This window comes from Schistocerca americana, chromosome 8 (genome assembly GCF_021461395.2).
Source record: "Schistocerca americana isolate TAMUIC-IGC-003095 chromosome 8, iqSchAmer2.1, whole genome shotgun sequence".
NCBI lineage: Eukaryota > Metazoa > Arthropoda > Insecta > Orthoptera > Acrididae > Schistocerca > Schistocerca americana.
The window spans coordinates 239,151,174-239,170,930 of record NC_060126.1 but is presented as its reverse complement, the minus strand read 5'-3'; the positions used below and the strand labels follow the sequence as shown (position 1 = coordinate 239,170,930).

The following is a 19,757-nucleotide window of genomic DNA, read 5'->3' as shown; positions in this document are numbered from 1 at the left end:
TGAAAAACCATTTGTCAAATTTTGCTTCAAAGACATGAAAGAAAATCAATTTTGCATCAAATTGTTACTGGCAGTGAAAAATTGATTTATTTTAAGAATCATAATTGGGAAGAATCATGGGTTAATCCTGGACAACCATCAACATCGACTGCAAAACCAGATCGATTCAGCAAGAAGACAATGCTCTGTGTTTGGTGGGATCAGAAATATGTGGTGTATCATGAGCTTCTAAAACCCGGTGAAACTGTGAATACTAATTGCTACAGACAACAAATGATCAATTTGAACTATGCATTGATCGAAAAAAGACCAGAATGGGCCAGAAGACATGGCAAAGTAATTTTTTTACACGACAATGCACCTGCACACGAAGCAAAACTGGTGCAGGATTCAATCAAAACACTTGGCTGGGAGCTGCTACCCCACCTGCCGTATTCACCAGACTTGGCCCCTTCTGACTACCATTTGTTTTCATCAATGGGACACGCATTGGCTGAGGAACACTTCGATTCCTACAAAGGAGTTGAAAACTGGGTGTCTGATTGGTTTGCTTCAACAGATGAACATTTCTATTGGCGTGGTGTCCACAAATTGCCAGAAAGGTGGTCAAAATGTATAGCAAGCAATGGTCAGTACTCTGAATAAAATGTTTTTACTTTTCAATTCAAAATTAGTGTTTCATTTTCACAAAAAAAACGCTCATTTCATACTGGTACACCTGGTATTTCTTAAATATTTCCTCTCCCATTAATAGAATCTTATAACTAATATTTCTTTCACTGGTGACATATTTCCATCGCAGATACCATGTTACACAGTTACACATAGCAACAGTTACACAACATTTTCTTATGTATGGTGTAAATTCAAGAAACACATTGCTTGTTTTAAATTTATTTGCACTACTGATACTAACTGTTTCCCAATCTTGTATGTGTAGTTCCTCATTCCTGATAATGAAGAAAAAATACTGTCTTTTAAAATTATGCTCATTATTTAATAATTATGCTGTGTGCTATAATAATCAACAAACAATCTAAAATGTGGAAACCTTCCTTTACACTTTCAGGATGGTGCCAGATTCTTGGACATGTTGTTATCAGTATTGGAGCGCAAATCTGCAGCTTGTGGTGAGGACAGTGAGCTATTGCACAGTGTTCTAAGCACACTTAATAACATTTCTTACTATCAGACTGCTTCTTTTGGAGCTAAGGAAAGACATGTTGCTTGTGGTAAGTTTCTCTTGTTAACTTATACTATCATAAATAATATTTAAGATAAATGGTAACAACATCTACATATATACTCAGAAAGCTACTGTACAGTTCTTATCTGAGGGTGCTTCATACCAACAACAAAACAGAAATGACAGTTTTCTGATATAGTGAAACACAATTAAACTGTTAGTAGTGACCCAGAGTGTGAATCAGACATTAAAACAAGCTACAATTCCCCTTAAAGATATCCTCCACAGATGGGTATGAAACACTGGATTCACAGAACCCAAAGAAATTCTGGTCATATCTACAGGCACCAAAGTTAGTGTCCAGTCCCTAGGGAATGAGACAGGAACTGAAGTTGAGGGTAGCGAAGCAAAAGCTGAAATGATTAATTCCATTTTCAAATGTCACTATACCCAGGAGAACTGCTCCAGTGTAATCCTGGTACCACTGAAGAGATGAATGAAATAGGCTAATTATTAGTGCCAGTGGAGCTGAGAAACACTGACATCTTTAAAATTCAAGAAAGCTCCAGGACCCGGTGGAATCCCTGTCAGATTCTATACTGAATTTGTAACTGAGTTAGTCCATCTTCTAACTGTAATTTATCATAGATTCCTTGAACAAAAAACTGTGCCCTATTCATGGAAAGAAGCACAAGAAAGGTAGTAGAAGTGATCCAAAGAACTACCACACAATATTCTTGATATAAAGTTATTGTAGACTCTGTTCTGCGCTCAAGTGTAATGAGGTATCTTGACCAGAATGAGCTCCTCAAAACCAACAGCATGGATTCTTAAAACATTGACCATGTGAAACCCAACTTGCACTTTTTTCACATGACATAATGAAAACTTTGGATCAAGGGAATCAGGTAGATGCAGTATTCCTTGATTTACAAAAAAACATTTGACTCAGTACCAAATCTATGCTTATTGTCAAAAGTTTTATCATATGGGGTATCAAATGAAATTTGTGACTGGACTGAGGACTTTTTGGTAGGGGGGGCACAGCACGTTATCTTGGATTGCAGAGTTATCATCAGATGTAGAAGTAACTTCGGGTGTACTCCAAGGAAGTGTGTCAGGCTCCTAGCTGTTCATGTTGTGTAGTAATGACATTGCAGACAATATTAATAGTAATATCAGGCTTTTTGCAGATGATGCAGTTACCTATAATGAAGTCCTACCTAAAAGAAGCAGCATAAATATTCAGTCAGATCTTGATAAGATTTCATTTCAAAGTAGTGCAAAAATTGGCAACAGTAAAAAAATGGTATCCTATGACTATAATTTCAATGAGTCACTGTTGGAATTGGCCTACTCATACAAATACCTCTATGTAACACTCTTCACTATTCTGGATTAAATCTCACTTTGGCACAGAATGGGGTGAATTATGCTGCCACAAAAATCTTTGGTCATTTGCCAAATAGTATTTAAAGTCTGACAGATAGCCAACCAACATTTAAAAGCAAATTAAAATAATTTCTGAATGACATCTCCTTCTGCTCGATAGATGAATTCTTAGATATGAAAAGTAACTGAAAAAAAAAATGTGTAAAGAAAACTTATGTTAAGATGACACGTTCCACATCATTACGAAATGTCGTATTCATGATCTGGGGAACAAGGATTAATGTATGTATGACTGTATGAAATGGAATGATCACATAGGCTCAGTAATGGGTAAATCAGGTGGTACACTTCGGTCTATTGGTAGAATATGGGGGAAATCCAGCCTAGAATATTGTTCAAGTGTGCGGGACCCATGCCAAATAGGACTAACTGGTGATATTGGACATGTACACAGAAAGTAAGGATTGAAGTGTGGAATGTCAGATCCCTTAATCGGGCAGATATGTTAGAAAATTTAAAAAGGGAAATGGACAGATTAAAGTTAGACACAGTGGGAATGAATCAAGTTAGTGGCAGGAGGAATAGGACTTTTAGCCAAGTGAATACAGGGTTGTGAATACAAAATGAAATAGAGGTAATGCAGGAGTAGGTTTAATAATGAATAAAAAGTAGGAATGCAGATAAGCTACTATGAACAGCATAGTGAGTGATGCATTATTGTAGCCAAGATAGACATGATGCCCATGGGTACCACAGCAGTACGTTACATGCCAACCGGCTGTGCAGATGATGAAGAGATTGAAGAAATGTGCGATGAGACAAAAGAAATTATTCAGGTAGTTAAGGGAGAAGAAAATTTAATAGTCATGGGGAACTGGAATTTGGTAGAAAGAAAAGGAAGAGAAGGAAAAGTAATAGGTGAATATGTACTGGGGGTAAGGAATGAAAGAGGAAACTGTCTGATAGAATTTTGCACAGATCATAACTTAATCAAGCTGACACTTGGTTTAAGAATCACGTGGAAGAGACCTGGAGATGCCAGAAGGTTTCATATTGATTATATGATGGTAAGACAGAGATTTAGGAACCAAGTTTTAAATTGTAAGACATTTCCAGGGACATATGTGGACTTTGAGAAGAGAGTGAGACAGGGTTGTAGCCTATCCCCAATGGTATCCAATATGTGTATTGAGCAAGCAGTACAGGAAACAAAAGAAAAATTTGGAGTAGGAATTAAAATCCAGGGAGAAGAAATAAAAACCTTTAGGTTTGCTGATGACATTGTAATTCTGTCAGGGACAGCAAAGGAATTGGAAGAGCAGTTGAATGGAATGGAAAGTGTCTTGAAAGGAGGATATAAGATGAACATCAACAAAAGCGAAACAAGGATAATGGAATGTAGTCAGATTAAATCAGGTGATGCTGGAGGAATTAGATTAGGAAGTGAGACACTTACAGTAGTAAATGAGTTTTGCTATTTGGGCAGCATCACTGATGGTGGTCGAAGGAGACAGGATATAATATATAGACGGGTGATGGCAAGGAAATGGTTTCTGATGAAGAGAAATTTGTTGACATTTAGTATAGATGTAAGCGTCAGGAAGTCTTTTCTAAAAGTATTTGTACAGAGTGTAACCATGTATGGATGATAAACAGTGTAGTCAAGAAGAGACTAGAAGCTTTTGAAATGTGGTGCTACAGAAGAATTCTGAAGATTGCATGGGTAGGCAATGTAACTAATGAGGAGGTAGTGAACAGAATTGGGGAGAAGAGGAATTTGTGGCACAACTTGACTAGAAAAAGGAATCGGTTGGTAAGACACATTTTGAAGCATCAAGGGATCACCAGTTTAGTATTGGAGGGAAGCATGGAGGGTAAAAATCATAGAGGGAGGCCAAGAGATGAATACATTAAGCAGATTCAGAAGTATATAGGTTGCAGTAGTTACCTGGAGATGAAAAGGCCTGCACAGGATATAATAGCATGAGAACTGCATCAAACCAATCTGTGGACTGAAGACCGCAACAACAACACATAGAACGGGGGCACAGGTTTGTTTGGGAGAGTATCACAAAAATATTGAAGGAACTGAACTGGAAGTCTCTTGGGGGTAGACAAACTATTCTGAAAAAGTCTATTAACAAAGTTTCAAGAACCAGATTTAAATGGTGGCTCTAGAAATGTACTGCAATTCTCTATGCATCACTCACATTGGAATCGTGAGAATAAGATTAGAATAATTACTGCATGCACTGAGGCATTCAGACAATCATTGTTTCCGTGCCCCATATGTGAATGAACAGGAAGAAACCCTAATAACTGTTACAGTTGGATGTACCCTTTGCCTTACATCTCCTGCTGATTTGGAGAGTACAGATATAGATGTAGATGACACCATTAGTAGCTACTGTTCTTTGTTTTTTTGAATCTAAAAGTGACCTAAATTTGGCTAAAGCTGATAAGATACAATTAAGATTCTCATCTAGGCTGTGTTCTGTTCATAAAATTATAAAATAAGGTCACTGTTGTTTTGAAATTTCCTGGCAGATTAAAACTGTGTGCCAGACCGAGACTCAAACTCACTGTTATCTCCTGTGACACAATGCCATTTTCTGTCTAGTCATTTTCATGCAATACATGAATAAACTTACAAATGGTTGGCTATTCTCAGTTGAAACATTGCTCCAAGAAATAATTGTGACATAGCTGCAATCCAGAAAACTCATTGAACTTTTAATATGCAGTGAAACTTCAAGAGGCACATTGCATATGGCCTTTTTCCTCAGAGAACAGGACATTTGCTGTGCAAAATACCATGACATAAAATTATGTTTCAAAATTTTAACAATATTATGAAAATTACAGATTGCTACTCACTGTAAAGATGACACATTGAGTTGCAGACAGGCACAAGGAAAAGACTGTACACACTGAGCTTTGGCCAAAGTCATCTTTAGAAAGGAAAAGAAAAACACAACACACATTCACACAAGCAACCACACATGACTGCTATCTCCATCTGGTCCAGCCAGAATCCAGATGTATCATGTGAAGTGAAAGCATTAGTCCATAGTTGGGAACGGGGAGGGGGGGGGGGGGGGTGAGGAAGGAGTGTGCACTGCTTGGCAGTGTGTTCAGGATCAAGATGGCAGGAGTGTGCACTGCTTGGCAGTGTGTTCAGGATCAAGATGGCAGTACAATGCTGCCAGGTGCAGCACCAGGAGGCTGTGGGGGAGGGTGGGAGGAATGGTGAGTGAAAAAGAGAAACAGAGAAGGGAAAAAAACCAGCTGGTGCATTGGCAGAGAGCAGCACACAATGAGGGTAATGAGATGTGAATTAGGAGGAGGTGATACATCAGGGATGACAGAAAATGTTGGTTGGAGGGTGTGGGGACAATAGGTTACCATTAACGGAGATTGGGATGATTTTGGGAGCAGAGAATGTTTTGTAAGGATAACTCCCATTTACAGAGTTGGTGGTGGGGAGGAGCCACGAGCCAGGGGGCTTGGATTGTGAAGCAGGTATTGAAATCAAATATGTCATGTTCAGCTGTGTGTTGTGCCACAGAGTGGTCCATTTTGCTCTTGGCCACAGTTTGGCAGTGGCCATTCATCCTAGTGAATAACTATTTGGTAATCATACCAATATAACAAGCTGTGCAATGATTGCAGCAGAGCTGCTTTCCATAGAAGGCCATGTCCTGAGGTTAAAATGTGTAACTGTCTTTTAATTGTGCCAGTCTGCAACTCAACATGTCACCTTTAGGATGAGTAGCAATCTCAGTTTATCATAATAATGTTGATATTCCAACCTGGACTTTCCATTGTTTCTTAGAAATTTCGTGGTGTCCCAACTTGGTTTGAATGAAAGAAATTAGCTTCCACTTCACATTTTTATTGAGTTGCGTGTTTTGGTTAATGCAATTACTCGTACAGACTGATAAAGAGGAACCAAATAAATGTGTAACCTTCACCCAGTATGAACAGTGATTGCTATTTTTATGATTATCAGTCTAAAGACTGGCTTTATTCAACATTCCACACTAGTTTATCCTGTGCAAACCTCTTCAAATCTCTGTTACTCTTGCTGTTTATCTCTGCATAACTAAAGAGATCTACATCCAGTTGTACCTGCTTTCTGCAGTTAAGCTTTGTTCTGCCTCTACAGTTATTACCTCCTACAGTTCCACCTACAATCTAATTGGCTATTCCTTAATGCCTCATGTAACAATGCTATATTCTTGAATGTTACTTAAATTAACTTAACTTGGCCTGGAGTCCATTTGATGAAAGAAAATAACAGTTTCCAACTTCACAAAATTTATTGACAACTGAACTGCATACTCGTCACGTTAACAAAACACTGACTGACATACTTCACAGATCTCTTTGACTGACTGACAAAACAACAACTCAACAACCAACTTGCAGCCTCACTGCTTCACTTTATATAGAATTTTCACAGTAAATTTCAAAATAACCCATTATTAATTTTGTACAATTTTGGTGTTACAATTAAAATTTACAAAACACAAAGAAACTAATGTTACAGCCAAATAAGGTATAAAATACAATATTGTATTACATAAATTTTTATAGTATCATCACTAGTTTTAAATATGAAAATTGATCTGAACTTTAATTACAACAATGTCTCTTGTATTATTTTAGTTACATAATTAATTACAGTTTGGATTTGGTTACTAACATCCAATGACAGTACAAATATCTGCTTTATCTGATGCATACGAGAAAGTTACAAATAGGGCCTCAAATTCTGAAAATCGTAAAGTTGTGTGATGTAAACAATTGGAGACTTAATTAGAAACATGATTACAAAGGATATTAATTACAGAGGAGGACATAAAAATAGATAACAAATGAAAATACATCACCTGGTAACAATTTTAAGCTGTTTCTCAAGATAATGAGGTTCTTTGTGTCAAGTCAACAATCAACTGCAATTACAGTAATTAGACGTGCCAGCCACTTATGCCAACATTTCCACAGCCTCATAACTTTTGTTACTAAATATCTCTTACTTCAACTTCTGAACTAGGTTTTTGATTTGAAACCTGTACATAATTTTGTTAATGACAACCATCCATAGAGAATTATGATAATATATGTCCTTCCTGAATAAAAAAACTGTATTTTGGAAAATTGAACTGAATAATGCATCCAAAACACACAAAAGTCTCCAGGAAGCACTGAATCATCCGAAAACCACCCGGATGCATAAAAAAAGGTGGTATCAGACATTTCATATGAATCTAGGGGGAGGCTGTACCGTTATACTCTGAATGTGTCCTATCAATCAGTCCCTTCTTTATCCCTCAAGCAGACATGCCTGTGTATGAAGTGCATCAATCACAAATAACAGTGTTTTGTACCATGCAGTTGTTGTTTTACAATTATGAGCCCATATCTGTTCCTCCATTATTGTTTCAGCTAACACAGTAATAACTTCTGTTGTCCTACATCCAAGTGAGCAGCAGCAATATAAAATGAACAGCAAGTTAGGTGAGAAAAAATTTACTATCTGTGCAAGAAAATAACCCAGATTCCAAGCTAGTATCACAATCCCACAATGAGGCAGTTATCTACAAGATAATTAGTAGTTAAATAAGTGGTTGGCAGGTATCTGATGCAAATGCACTGTCTAATGCTTTGAGTGGGTCGTTACTGTGGGTTACATTTCTGTGCGGCAACAGAGTGATACAGTGAAAGGCTTATTTTCATTCATTCATTTTGTATAGGCCATCTTTGGACCATGCTATTTCAACTGTCTTGCTTTACATGTTCTGATGTTTGCCCAGTGCTCCCGCATTCATTCTCAGTACTGCTCATTCCTCTCCTGGGTCCAAGCCTTTCCTGTTTTTAGTTTTGGCTTTTCTTGGAAACCCTGCCACGTCATAAGTTTCTCCTTGAGTGGGACATGCCCCAAGATGTCATCTTGGGTGATCCCCACTTCTTTAACAATGTTGGAGTCAATATTTGGCCAGAATATGTGGTGTAGTTTTCATTCAGGATTTGCCCTGATGGGCAAGGTGCAGAAGAGAGAGAGGAATCAAGGTGTGACAGTGGTCTCTGTTAAGGCTGACAACAGAAGCCCTTGTTAGGTGTAATTGTTTCCATTGTGGCAAGTAGAGACAAAATTTGGGGCTGTGAGGTGTGTGTGACCACCCATGTTGTACAAAGCGAGTGAGGCAGTGTAACATCAGGACCCTGCAGGAGTGTGAGCAGTGGCTGTGATGCCATGTAATGTTAAGGGAAAGGTCAATACGGACAAATCTAGGTCTGAATCAAGCTGGTAACATACCAGTTAATGTTTGCTAAAAGGCTGAGTTGGGTCCATAGGAAATCAGGCGTGAACATCAATGTTTCCATGTAATATCACTGCTTGATAGTGGGTAGAATAATGAAAATTAGACAAGTGCAGCACTCAGTGCTGGAGGAGATGGATGGACCAGTCAGGTAAGTGATACTTAGAGTCAAAGGTGGTGAACAGTGGGAAATAATCTGTGACAAGTTGATATTTCTGCTCTTGAAGGAATAATTTAAATTTCTGGACTGCATAAATTGTATTTAGGTTGTAGAAGTATAGATAGGGCACTTGGTGCCATCAGGGTATGTGTGGGATGGGACTACCCAAGTACTGTGGGGGCACTGAAGTTGCTTCTACTAGAGGCACACCAAGGAGTGTGTTGTCAAACACAATCTTTGCTTAAGATATTCTTTTAAAGCCTGGAAAGCCTGCTGAGAGCAAGGTAACCATTTGAAACATGCTTTGGAGCTGGTTCGATGGCTAAGAGAACTCTGCTAGGTTTGGAGTCAATCAGCCATAATAGTTAATCTTACCCAGAAATGGTTGAAAGTCTTCTATATTTGTGGAGCACTGCATTTTATCAATCACTGTGACATAATCCCGCATTTGTTGTGGTACATTTGCTGACAGTTTATACACTAAATATATCAAGGAAGAAGCATGAAAGAACACTTGCTCAGGTTGCATTTAAGTCCTTTTGCTGCCAGTCTCTTGAGTTGGATCTTTGGCCAAAATATTTTCAATTTATGTGGCTCAGTTGGGAATGCTCTATAGTAGTTGATCCATAAAGTGCTGAAATATGGGACAGGCAGAAGATATTCCATAAGGTAACCAATTATAAGAGTAGAGGACATACTCGATATTTAGCACTATAATTCGTTTAAAGTTATTTGATAGTTGATGTCTGTCACTTGCCACTACAGTATTGCCACACCTGTTGCTGGTTACCAGTCAGTTGTAGGTGACACACAATCATGGCAGGTAACACGGAGCAGTATTGGAAGTGGTCACCATGAGGTATGATGGGAATAGAAGTTTTTAAGTGATCAGTGAGTGAACTGCAGCAGATAAACTCATGGCTAATCTAACCACAACCTTCTCATGTGCATTGTATCCAAGAAAGTGGCAAGCAACAATTTGCATAAGAACCAAATCATTATTGCTTCATTCAAGGCACTTAAGGCTAACCTCTATGAGCAAACTCAAGGCAGAAAAATTTCAGTTTCAGCAGTAAAAGCAAACTGTAATTTCTTCCTTTCATTGGTTACCTGTAATTTTCCACACACTGGCTTCATGGATGGCTACATTACCAACTCAGGAGCAGTCCTATTTGGCACAGCGACACAAACAGACTTCAAACAAAAAACAGTGATGGTAAGAAAAATAAGGGCAAATAAATAAGTCACTATGATGATGAAATAAAAAAATACATTGAAACCAGTTAATTAAATAAAAATAATAATCAAAGTATTTTGATTAGATTTAGAAAAATAAAAAATTTTGATGCATTTGATGAGATTCTAGCCTACGACATTCCATACGTCAGGTCTATACGCTAAACATTGCAGTACACTATTACACTATGGAAAGTTGTTGTATTTATGACTCTGGTGACTCAGTCACAACAATTAATTGCAGCCTTCAAAAATTTGGCTTGATGCAATGTCATGCAAAGCTTATCTAAAGTGAGTTGATCTCTGTGAAAGTGAGATGATCTCTGTGATTACAGTAACTGTAAATATGATGCTGAATTGCAACTTGTGCATAAGGATTCAATAGTGCTTGGTTAGCTGTGCATGTTGTTAGCATCATTGTGTGTGTGTTTGTGTGTGTGTGTGTGTGTGTTTTGTGTCTTTATCATATGTGGTAAAATTCAAAATAAAATACATCGAGAAAGAAAGCCAGACAAAGAATAGGAAGTGAACTGACTAATTGTTGCGGCAGTTTGGCAATAGCAAATGGTTCGAGCATGACATTGAGTGCTATGTTCCGAGGAAACCAGCTACAATGCATGAAGGGTCAACTATCAAGTAATTTCAATCAGACTATAAATAACCTTGTGTTGCTACATCCAAGGGGTTTTGGAAATATGCCTCTGAACAGTCAGTTTTAATGAATAAAGTGCTGTAGCCTAATTTTGTAAGGAGCGCATCCAGGATCAGTAGAGGGGAAGTTTCCACCCCAACTTGTGCATTTATCACTGCTTTAAAATCAGTACAAGGTGTCAAGGTGCTTTTGAGTTTGCATTCTGTCACCAGGAGAGCGGTCCATTGGCTGTGGGGAATAGGCGTTAACACACCTCATGAGTGAGTCTGTCCACAGCTGTTCTAAGGACTTCCTTTAGAGCCAAGAAAACAAGATGAGCTTTAAAAAAAGTCTTTGCAGCCATCACTTTAAGAGTAATGTACACTTCAAAATCAGTTGCCTTGTATGACCTAGATGAGAAGATTTTATGATGTCTATCGTGGAGAATCTTTAAGGAGGTCAAGGCTCTTTGGATGGCATGGTATGCATTGTTTCAAAAATTATAAATTCAAAAGCATGTCAAGAATGTATTCCAAAAATTGTCCACTTTGGGGTGAGCTATCACCAGAATATTTACTGAATGAGTGAGTTGGTTGGAAGAAAATAAAACTGGAAACTTCCCTAGCAAAGGGACATGATGACATTCACAGACCCAGAGAATTGTTTCAGCTGTATGATAAAGCTGGCCAACCCTAAACTTAAGCAAGTAGTTCAGTTTAGGTAGGAGAAAAAACATGTATCCAAGAGTAACCTCACAGGGTGTTTGCCACTGGACTCATCTGAGTACATTTTCTGGGCTGTGTTATGAGAAGTGTTCCACAGATTTATCACTTGGTTCACTCCAACATGCTGAGGTGTATCTGCCACAGAACTGCTGAAATATACATCTTGCAAGAGCTCCTTTTTGCTGCAGCCATGGCACATTGCATGATGATGGGGCCATGCACTGTGTGTGTGTGGGGGGGGAAGAAAATCATATTTACAGCTGGGAAACAGTGCTACTGCTGAGATGGTTCATCGATGTTGGTATGGCTGTCTGGTCAGAGAAGGTGGAGGTCCTATTGGAGGTGGCATGGTATCCTACACAACCAGTGCCTCGGAGCTGGGTTTTGTGATGTCTTCTCCTATCGCTTCATGGCCTTGAGCTATTCACATTACTTCTATCAGAGAAGGGCCTGATTTCCTCAGTAAGTGATTTCTCACTTGCAAGTCATGCATAAACTGCACTGTAGCATCCCTGATTTGAGTCTGCATAATTACGCCCACATAAACATTTGAAATTGCAATTCATAATTTATGGCAGCCCTGTCCACATAAGATTCATTGGGGTCCTTATTTTGTTGTCATAATCTTAACATGCCTGCAGTAACACCTTTCTGTGTTGAAAAATGTTCTTTTAATAAAGGAAATATTCTTCACAATTCAAGTTTCACTAGCTCAGTTAATAGTTCCAGCTTCTGTAGTAAGTGGTATAGTTCAGGCTTTCCTGACAAGAAAATCTGACTGGCCAAAAAATATGTGTCAGTAAGTGTCCCATTCTTCACTTAACTCATTATATGATGGAGAATCTGTAGGCACTGACAGAAGGGGAGATGTTCCAGTTATATTCACTAATGCTTGCACTGCCTGTAATGTATCTGCCATTACTTTCTGATAACCCTGTGCAGTTTGTGTTAGTAGTTGTTTTAAGTATTTCTTGGTTGAAAACCTACAGTCTCACCTAATCACAAAAATGTTCAAGGTCTAATTTGCATGCATCACAGGTCCTGAGTGATCGCTACTTTTGTGAAACATGATGTACATTCACTACTAAAAGGCACTTGCCCCAATTTATTCACAAATGATTTTTCCAGTCCAGACCATATTAAAGATCTGCTTATGAAAAGTTGTTGTTGTTGTTGTTGTGGTCTTCAGTCCTGAGACTGGTTTGATGCAGCTCTCCATGCTACTCTATCCTGTGCAAGCTTCTTCATCTCCCAGTACCTACTGCAACCTACATCCTTCTGAATCTGCTTAGTGTATTCCTCTCTTGGTCTCCCTCTACGATTTTTACCCTCCACGCTGCCCTCCAATGCTAAATTGGTGATCCCTTGATGCCTCGAAACATGTCCTACCAACCGATCCCTTCTTCTAGTCAAGTTGTGTCACAAACTTCTCTTCTCCCCAATCCTATTCAATACCTCCTCATTAGTTACGTGATCTACCCACCTTATCTTCAGCATTCTTCTGTAGCACCACATTTCGAAAGCTTCTATTCTCTTCTTGTCCAAACTAGTTATCGTCCATGTTTCACTTCCATACATGGCTACACTCCATACAAATACTTTCAGAAACGACTTTCTGACACTTAAATCTATACTCGATGTTAACAAATTTCTCTTCTTCAGAAACGATTTCCTTGCCATTGCCAGTCTACATTTTATATCCTCTCTACTTCGACCATCATCAGTTATTTTGCTCCCCAAATAGCAAAACTCCTTTACTACTTTAAGTGTCTCATTTCCTAATCTAATTCCCTCAGCATCACCCGATTTAATTTGACTACATTCCATTATCCTTGTTTTGCTTTTGTTGATGTTCATCTTATATCCTCCTTTCAAGACACTGTTTATTCCGTTCAACTGCTCTTCCAAGTCCTTTGCTGTCTCTGACAGAATTACAATGTCATCGGCGAACCTCAAAGTTTTTACTTCTTCTCCATGAATTTTAATACCTACTCCGAATTTTTCTTTTGTTTCCTTTACTGCTTGCTCAATATACAGATTGAATAACATCGGGGAGAGGCTACAACCCTGTCTCACTCCTTTCCCAACCACTGCTTCCCTTTCATGCCCCTCGACTCTTATCACTGCGATCTGGTTTCTGTAGAAATTGTAAATAGCCTTTCGCTCCCTGTATTTTACTCCTGCCACCTTCAGAATTTGAAAGAGAGTATTCCAGTTAACATTGTCAAAAGCTTTCTCTAAGTCTACAAATGCTAGAAATGTAGGTTTGCCTTTTCTTAATCTTTCTTCTAAGATAAGTTGTAAGGTTAGTATTGCCTCACGTGTTCCAACATTTCTACGGAATCCAAACTGATCTTCCCCGAGGTCTGCTTCTACCAGTTTTTCCATTCGTCTGTAAAGAATTCGCGTTAGTATTTTGCAGCTGTGACTTATTAAACTGATAGTTCGGTAATTTTCACATCTGTCAACACCTGCTTTCTTTGGGAGTGGAATTATTATATTCTTCTTGAAGTCTGAGGGTATTTCGCCTGTCTCATACATCTTGCTCACCAGATGGTAGAGTTTTCTCATGACTGGCTCTCCCAAGGCCATCAGTAGTTCTAATGGAATGTTGTCTACTCCCGGGGCCTTGTTTCAACTCAGGTCTTTCAGTGCTCTGTCAAACTCTTCATGCAGTATCTTATGAAAAGTATAGTTCATTATATAAGCACCTTAGTCAAATCAACAGCACATTCACCACACACTCTGTTGATTGCATCACAAGTGACTTAGATTGGCCCTTATTATATATATCTTAAATTCTGCATGGTCTTGTCAGAGTGCTTTCTTGATGGCAAGAATGTACATCTACATGCATTACTCTGCAAGCCACTGTACGGTGCATGGTGGAGGGTACCACGTATTGCTAGTAGTCATGTCCGCTCCTGTTCCATTTGCAAATAGAGCAAGGAAAAAGCAGTTGTCTGTAAGCCTCCATGTGAGCCAAAATTTCTCTCATCTTTCCTGATTCTTCTGCAAAATATATGTTGGTGGCAGTAGAATCAATCTGCAGTTGGCCTAAAATATCAGTTCTCTAAATTTTAACAATAGTGCCTTGCAAAAAGAGCATCATTTTCCCTCGAGTGATTCCCATTTGAGTTCATGAAGCATCTCTTACATGCTGATGAAGCATCTTCATAATACTTGCATGCTGATGGAACCTTCTAGTAACAAATCTAGCAGCATGTCTCTGAGTTGATTTAATGTCTTCCTTTAATCTGACCTGGTGGGGATCCGTAACATTTGAGTAGTACTCAAGGATTAGTCACATTAATATTCTATATGCACTCTCTTTAATAGATGAGCTACGCCTTCCCAACACATCCTGTGGATGGTGGGGCCACAGCAGTCAACAGTAATGTTACACCACTTATCAGGTGGAAACCAAAATATTTGGGACTGGTGCTGCCATCTTGAAAGTAGGAGTAGTAGATCTTTGTACCGCTAGGTGCCGAGAGCTGCATATGTGATGAGTCAGTGTGCGGAGTGGCATTCAGCTGGGAGGACATGTTGTGTCCACAGTGATTTCTGTAATACTCTGTGTTTGGTGTGTGGCGATTTTACGATGGATCTGCAAACAGAACAGCTCATGTGTATCAAATTCTGTGCGAATCTCGGGAAAAGTGCTACGGAGACCCTTGCAATGTTTCAACAAGTGTTTGGGGGACAGAGCATGAACTGTACGCATGTGTTTGAGTAGCATGCTCGGTTCAGGGCCAGCCGTAAAGACGTCGAAGATGTTGCTCACACTGAGAGGCCCGTTACCTGCACAACGACAGACATTGTTGCCAAACTTCAACAATTGGTTCGTGCAGATCGATGACAAACCATTCAAGACCTTGTGGATGAAGTGGGTATTGGCTATGGGACATGCCAACAAATGTTGACTGATGAATTGGGCACGCATCGTGTCACCACAAAATTTGTGCCAAGGGTCTTGAACGCCGATCAGAAGGCACAGCACAGACCTTCGTTAGACCACATCTGATGATCCAACCTTCTTGTCACAGGTTAGCACCAGTGACAAGAGCTGGATTTATAGTTACGACCCAGAGACAAAGCAACATTCATCCCAGTGGAAGACCCGGCCTCTCCAAGACCCAAAGAAGCGAGACAGGTGAAGAGCAAAGTGAAGAGCTTGATCATCGTTTTCTTTGATACCAAGGGAATTGTGCACAAAGAGTTTGTCCCACCCAACCAAACAGTGAATTCTGCATACTACTGTGACATTTTGCGATGGCTCTATGAAAATGTGCGGCGACGACGGCCCGAACTTTGGCGTCAAGGGAACTGGCTGCTGCATCACAACAATGCGCCCTGTCACACATCCTTGCTCACCAGCCCCTTTTTGGCAAAAAACAACATGGCGGTTGCACCCCACCCACCATTCTCACCAGATCTGGCACCTTGCGTCTTCACGCTATTCCCAAAACTGAAACTCAATTTCAAAGGCCATCAGTTTGACACTCTAGAGAGAATTCAAGAAGCATCACTGGCAGTGAAATCACCCTCAATGAACAGGACTTCCAGAAAATGTTTGACCAGGGGCAGAAGCGCTGGGACCAGTGTGTACATGCGGATGGGAACTACTTCGAGGGTGATGGTGACCATTAGTCGAAAGCTAAGGTTTTCAACAGATGGCAGCACCAGCGCTGAAAATTTTGGATAGCACCTTGTATTAAGTCTCCATAGTGACATCGGGTAGTGTTAGTATAGCTCCTAATAGCCAAAACTGGTAATCAATAATGTTACATGAAATCTATGACTGTAATAAATAAACAGGTGCAAAATACTTTTAAATACTCATTACTACATGTTCCTTCATATATTAAATCTACATTTTACATATTACTTCATTATATCCAGTTCTAATGCTTCTCTTTCCAATATTACATAAAATTCTATCCACTTTTTATCAACATTATGTACTTTTTTAGCCAGTGTATTAGCTAATCTAGCACATTAAGAAATCAAAAAAAAAGAGTTATTCAGAGCTGAGTTTGGCAATTAGTATGGCAAAAAGTCACTACTCATCTTCTTTTCCATGAGATGTGGCAATCTTCACCTAAATTGGGCATGAATAGGTCTTAGGACCCATTACCAACCAGTATTAACAGTACTTCTTCTGAATTATTATTTTGTCACTCACAGTAAAACACAGCATACAGTTGTAACACAGAAGAAAATGATTCACACATAGTTTCTCATAAAAAAGACATACTATGCATAATTTGTCATGTACAGTTGCTAAATAATCATAGAGATGACTGTGAACCACTTGGCACACATTCAGTGGTGTATATAACATACTACTATTTTCCAGAATGATTTAGAAGTCTCTTTATCAAAATAAATATTATATTTGGTATTTATTATAGTGAAAAATTGAAGCAAAATTTTATCTTTTAATGCTTATAAAAATCTGTGAGTCAAAATAGTTACAAAAGAAATCACATATATTTCTGATATAAAATTCAGAAATTTCAACATATTCCACTTGCAAAGGTTTTTTTACAGTATACAGTAGTAAAAATTTACATCAAGGGAAATTTTTTCTGGTGAAGTAAATAACATTTTTTTCAACACAGTGAAGATTATTTGTCAATGGAACAACAAAATTCATTTTTTCATAGTTCATACAAATTTCAGAATTTTGGTGAGTGCTTATGTAATTGTGCAAATGAAATGATGGCAGCTTATGACTTTTGAAGATATCAGTTCTTTACTAAATCAGTTTTGTGATTTCTCTTTAAAATGAAATTCCTAGAATGACCAGTTTTCTGTAATTTCATATTTTTGCATTATAACTCATAAAATTCCTATAATGGAGATGCAGAGTCACAGATAGGCACAACAGCAAGACTGTATGGCCTTCATCAAAAATAGACAACACACACACAAACACAAACACAACTCAAACACACATGACTGCAGTATCAGGCAACTGAAGCCACACTGCGAGCAGTAGCTCCAGTGCATCATGGGAGTAGTGACTCGGTGGGAGTAAGGAGGAGGCTGGGACAGGGATTGGGGGGGATAGTAGGGTAGGGGTGGTGAACAGTGAAATCTGTTGCGGAGTGCGCAGGAACAAGGGTTGGGACAGCTATGTGCAGTTGGGACGTATGACTCAGGGCGTGGGAGAGGAGGGGGGGGGGGGGGGTAACAGAAAAGAAGAGAAGTAAAAAGACTGGGTGCCATGATGGAATGAGGACTGTATAGTGCTGGAATGGTAACAGCCAAGGGGCTGGTTGGGTGAGGACAGTGACTAATGAAGGTTAAGACCAGGAGGGTTATGGGAACATAGGATGTATTGCAGGAAAACTTACCATCTGCACAATTAAGAAAAGGTGGTGTTGGTGGGAAGGATCCATATGGCACAGGCTGTGAAGCAGTCACTGAAATGAAGGATGTCAGGTTTGGCAGCGTGCTCAGCAACAGGGTGGTCCATTTGTTTCTTGGCCACAGTTTGTTGGTGGCCATTCATGCGCAAAGACAGCTTGTTGATTGTCATACCCACATAGAATGCAGCACAGAGGTTGCAGCTTAGCTTGTAAATCACATGACTAGTTTCACATGTAGCCCTGTCTTTGATGGGATAGGTGGTGTTTGTGATCAGACTGGAGTAGGTGTTGGTGGGAGGATGTATGGGACAGGTCTATTACAGGGGTATGAGCCATGAAGTAAGGGTTTGGGAGCAGGGATTGTGTAGAAATGGACAAGTATATTGTTTATGTTTGGTGGACAGCGGGATATCACTGTGGGAGGGATGGGAAGGATAGGGGCAGGACATTTCTCATTTCAGGACAGGATGAGAGATAGTCGAAACCCTGGCAGAGAATATAATTCAGTTGCTCCAGTCCTGGGTGGTACTGTGCTACGAGGGGAATGCTCCTCTGTGGCTAGATGGTGGGACTTTGGGAGGTCGTGGGAGACTACAAAGATAAGGAAAGGAATATTTGTTTTTGTACAAGGTTGGGAGGATAATTACGGTCTGTGAAGGCCTAAGCGAGACTGTTGGTATATTTCGTAAGGAACTGCTTGTCACTGCAGATGTGACGATCATGGGTGGCTAGACTGTATGGAAGGGACTTCTTAGTATGGAACGGGTGGCAACTGTCAAAGTGCAGGTATTGCTGGTGGTTAGTAGATTAGATATGGACAGATGTACTGATGTAGCCATCTTTGAGGTGGAGGTCAAAATTTTGAAAGGTGACTTGTTGAGTTTAGTAGGACCAGGCGAAGCAAATAGGGGAGAAGTTTTTGGGTTCTGGAGGAATGTGAATAAGGTGTCCTCACCCTCAATCCAGATAGCAAAGCTGTCATCAATGAATCCTGAACCAGGTGAGGGGTTTGGGATTCTGAGTGTTTAGGAAGGATTCCTCTTGATGACCCATGAATCGGTTGGCATAGGATGGTGCCATGCGGGTGCCTCTAGCCGTACCCTGGATCAATGCTTTCAAAGGAGAAGTAACTGTGGGCAATGATATAGTTTGTCATGGCAACTAGGAAGGGGGTTGTTGGCTTGGAATTTGTCTGGAGTTGGAAAAGGTAGTGTTCAAAACAACAGTGGTGGAACTTTGTCGTCCGCAGGTAGGATTATAAGATAGGGATCAGATGGTGGACTGTAGTTCTTCCTGCAGATAAAAGGTTAATTTGCAAGTTGAGGGATTTGTGGAATAATGGTGAGGCAAGGTTCAAGGTTAAGAAATTCTGGAAAGTGGGCAGTGGGGTTGGATTGTGGTTGGATGGAGGAGTGGACTGAGTTAGCCAGGGTTCAACATTGTTCTCTGGTTGAGTCTGATTGGTAGGGTCGTGGCGAAAAAGTGCTTCCACTGAAATGTCCGGGTGAAGGAGAGAAGGTCTTTAACAAGTCCTGCATTATTGAATTTGGGAGTGGGAAAAAAGGTGATGCCTTTTCAAAGGACTGATATTTTTGTGGGCCTAAGGCCACTGGAGGAAAGGTTCGTGACTGTGATTCACGACTGTTTAGGTTCTGGATTCTGTGTGGTGGTGGGAGGGAGTTTTGGAGGATGGGGTAAATGTAGTAGGTCTGAAAGATGGG

The 19,757-nt window shown here is 39.7% G+C and overlaps 1 protein-coding gene across 1 annotated transcript in view; it reads left to right on the top strand.

The window, feature by feature from the left end:
* The window catches only part of LOC124544901 (armadillo repeat-containing protein 2), a 171,999-nt gene that overhangs the window by 95,779 nt on the left and 56,463 nt on the right, over positions 1–19,757 (top strand). Inside the window, exon 13 of the mRNA XM_047123633.1 lies at positions 1,070–1,232. Coding sequence (XP_046979589.1) covers positions 1,070–1,232 — 163 coding nt within the window. The remainder of the gene's footprint in view (positions 1–1,069; positions 1,233–19,757) is intronic.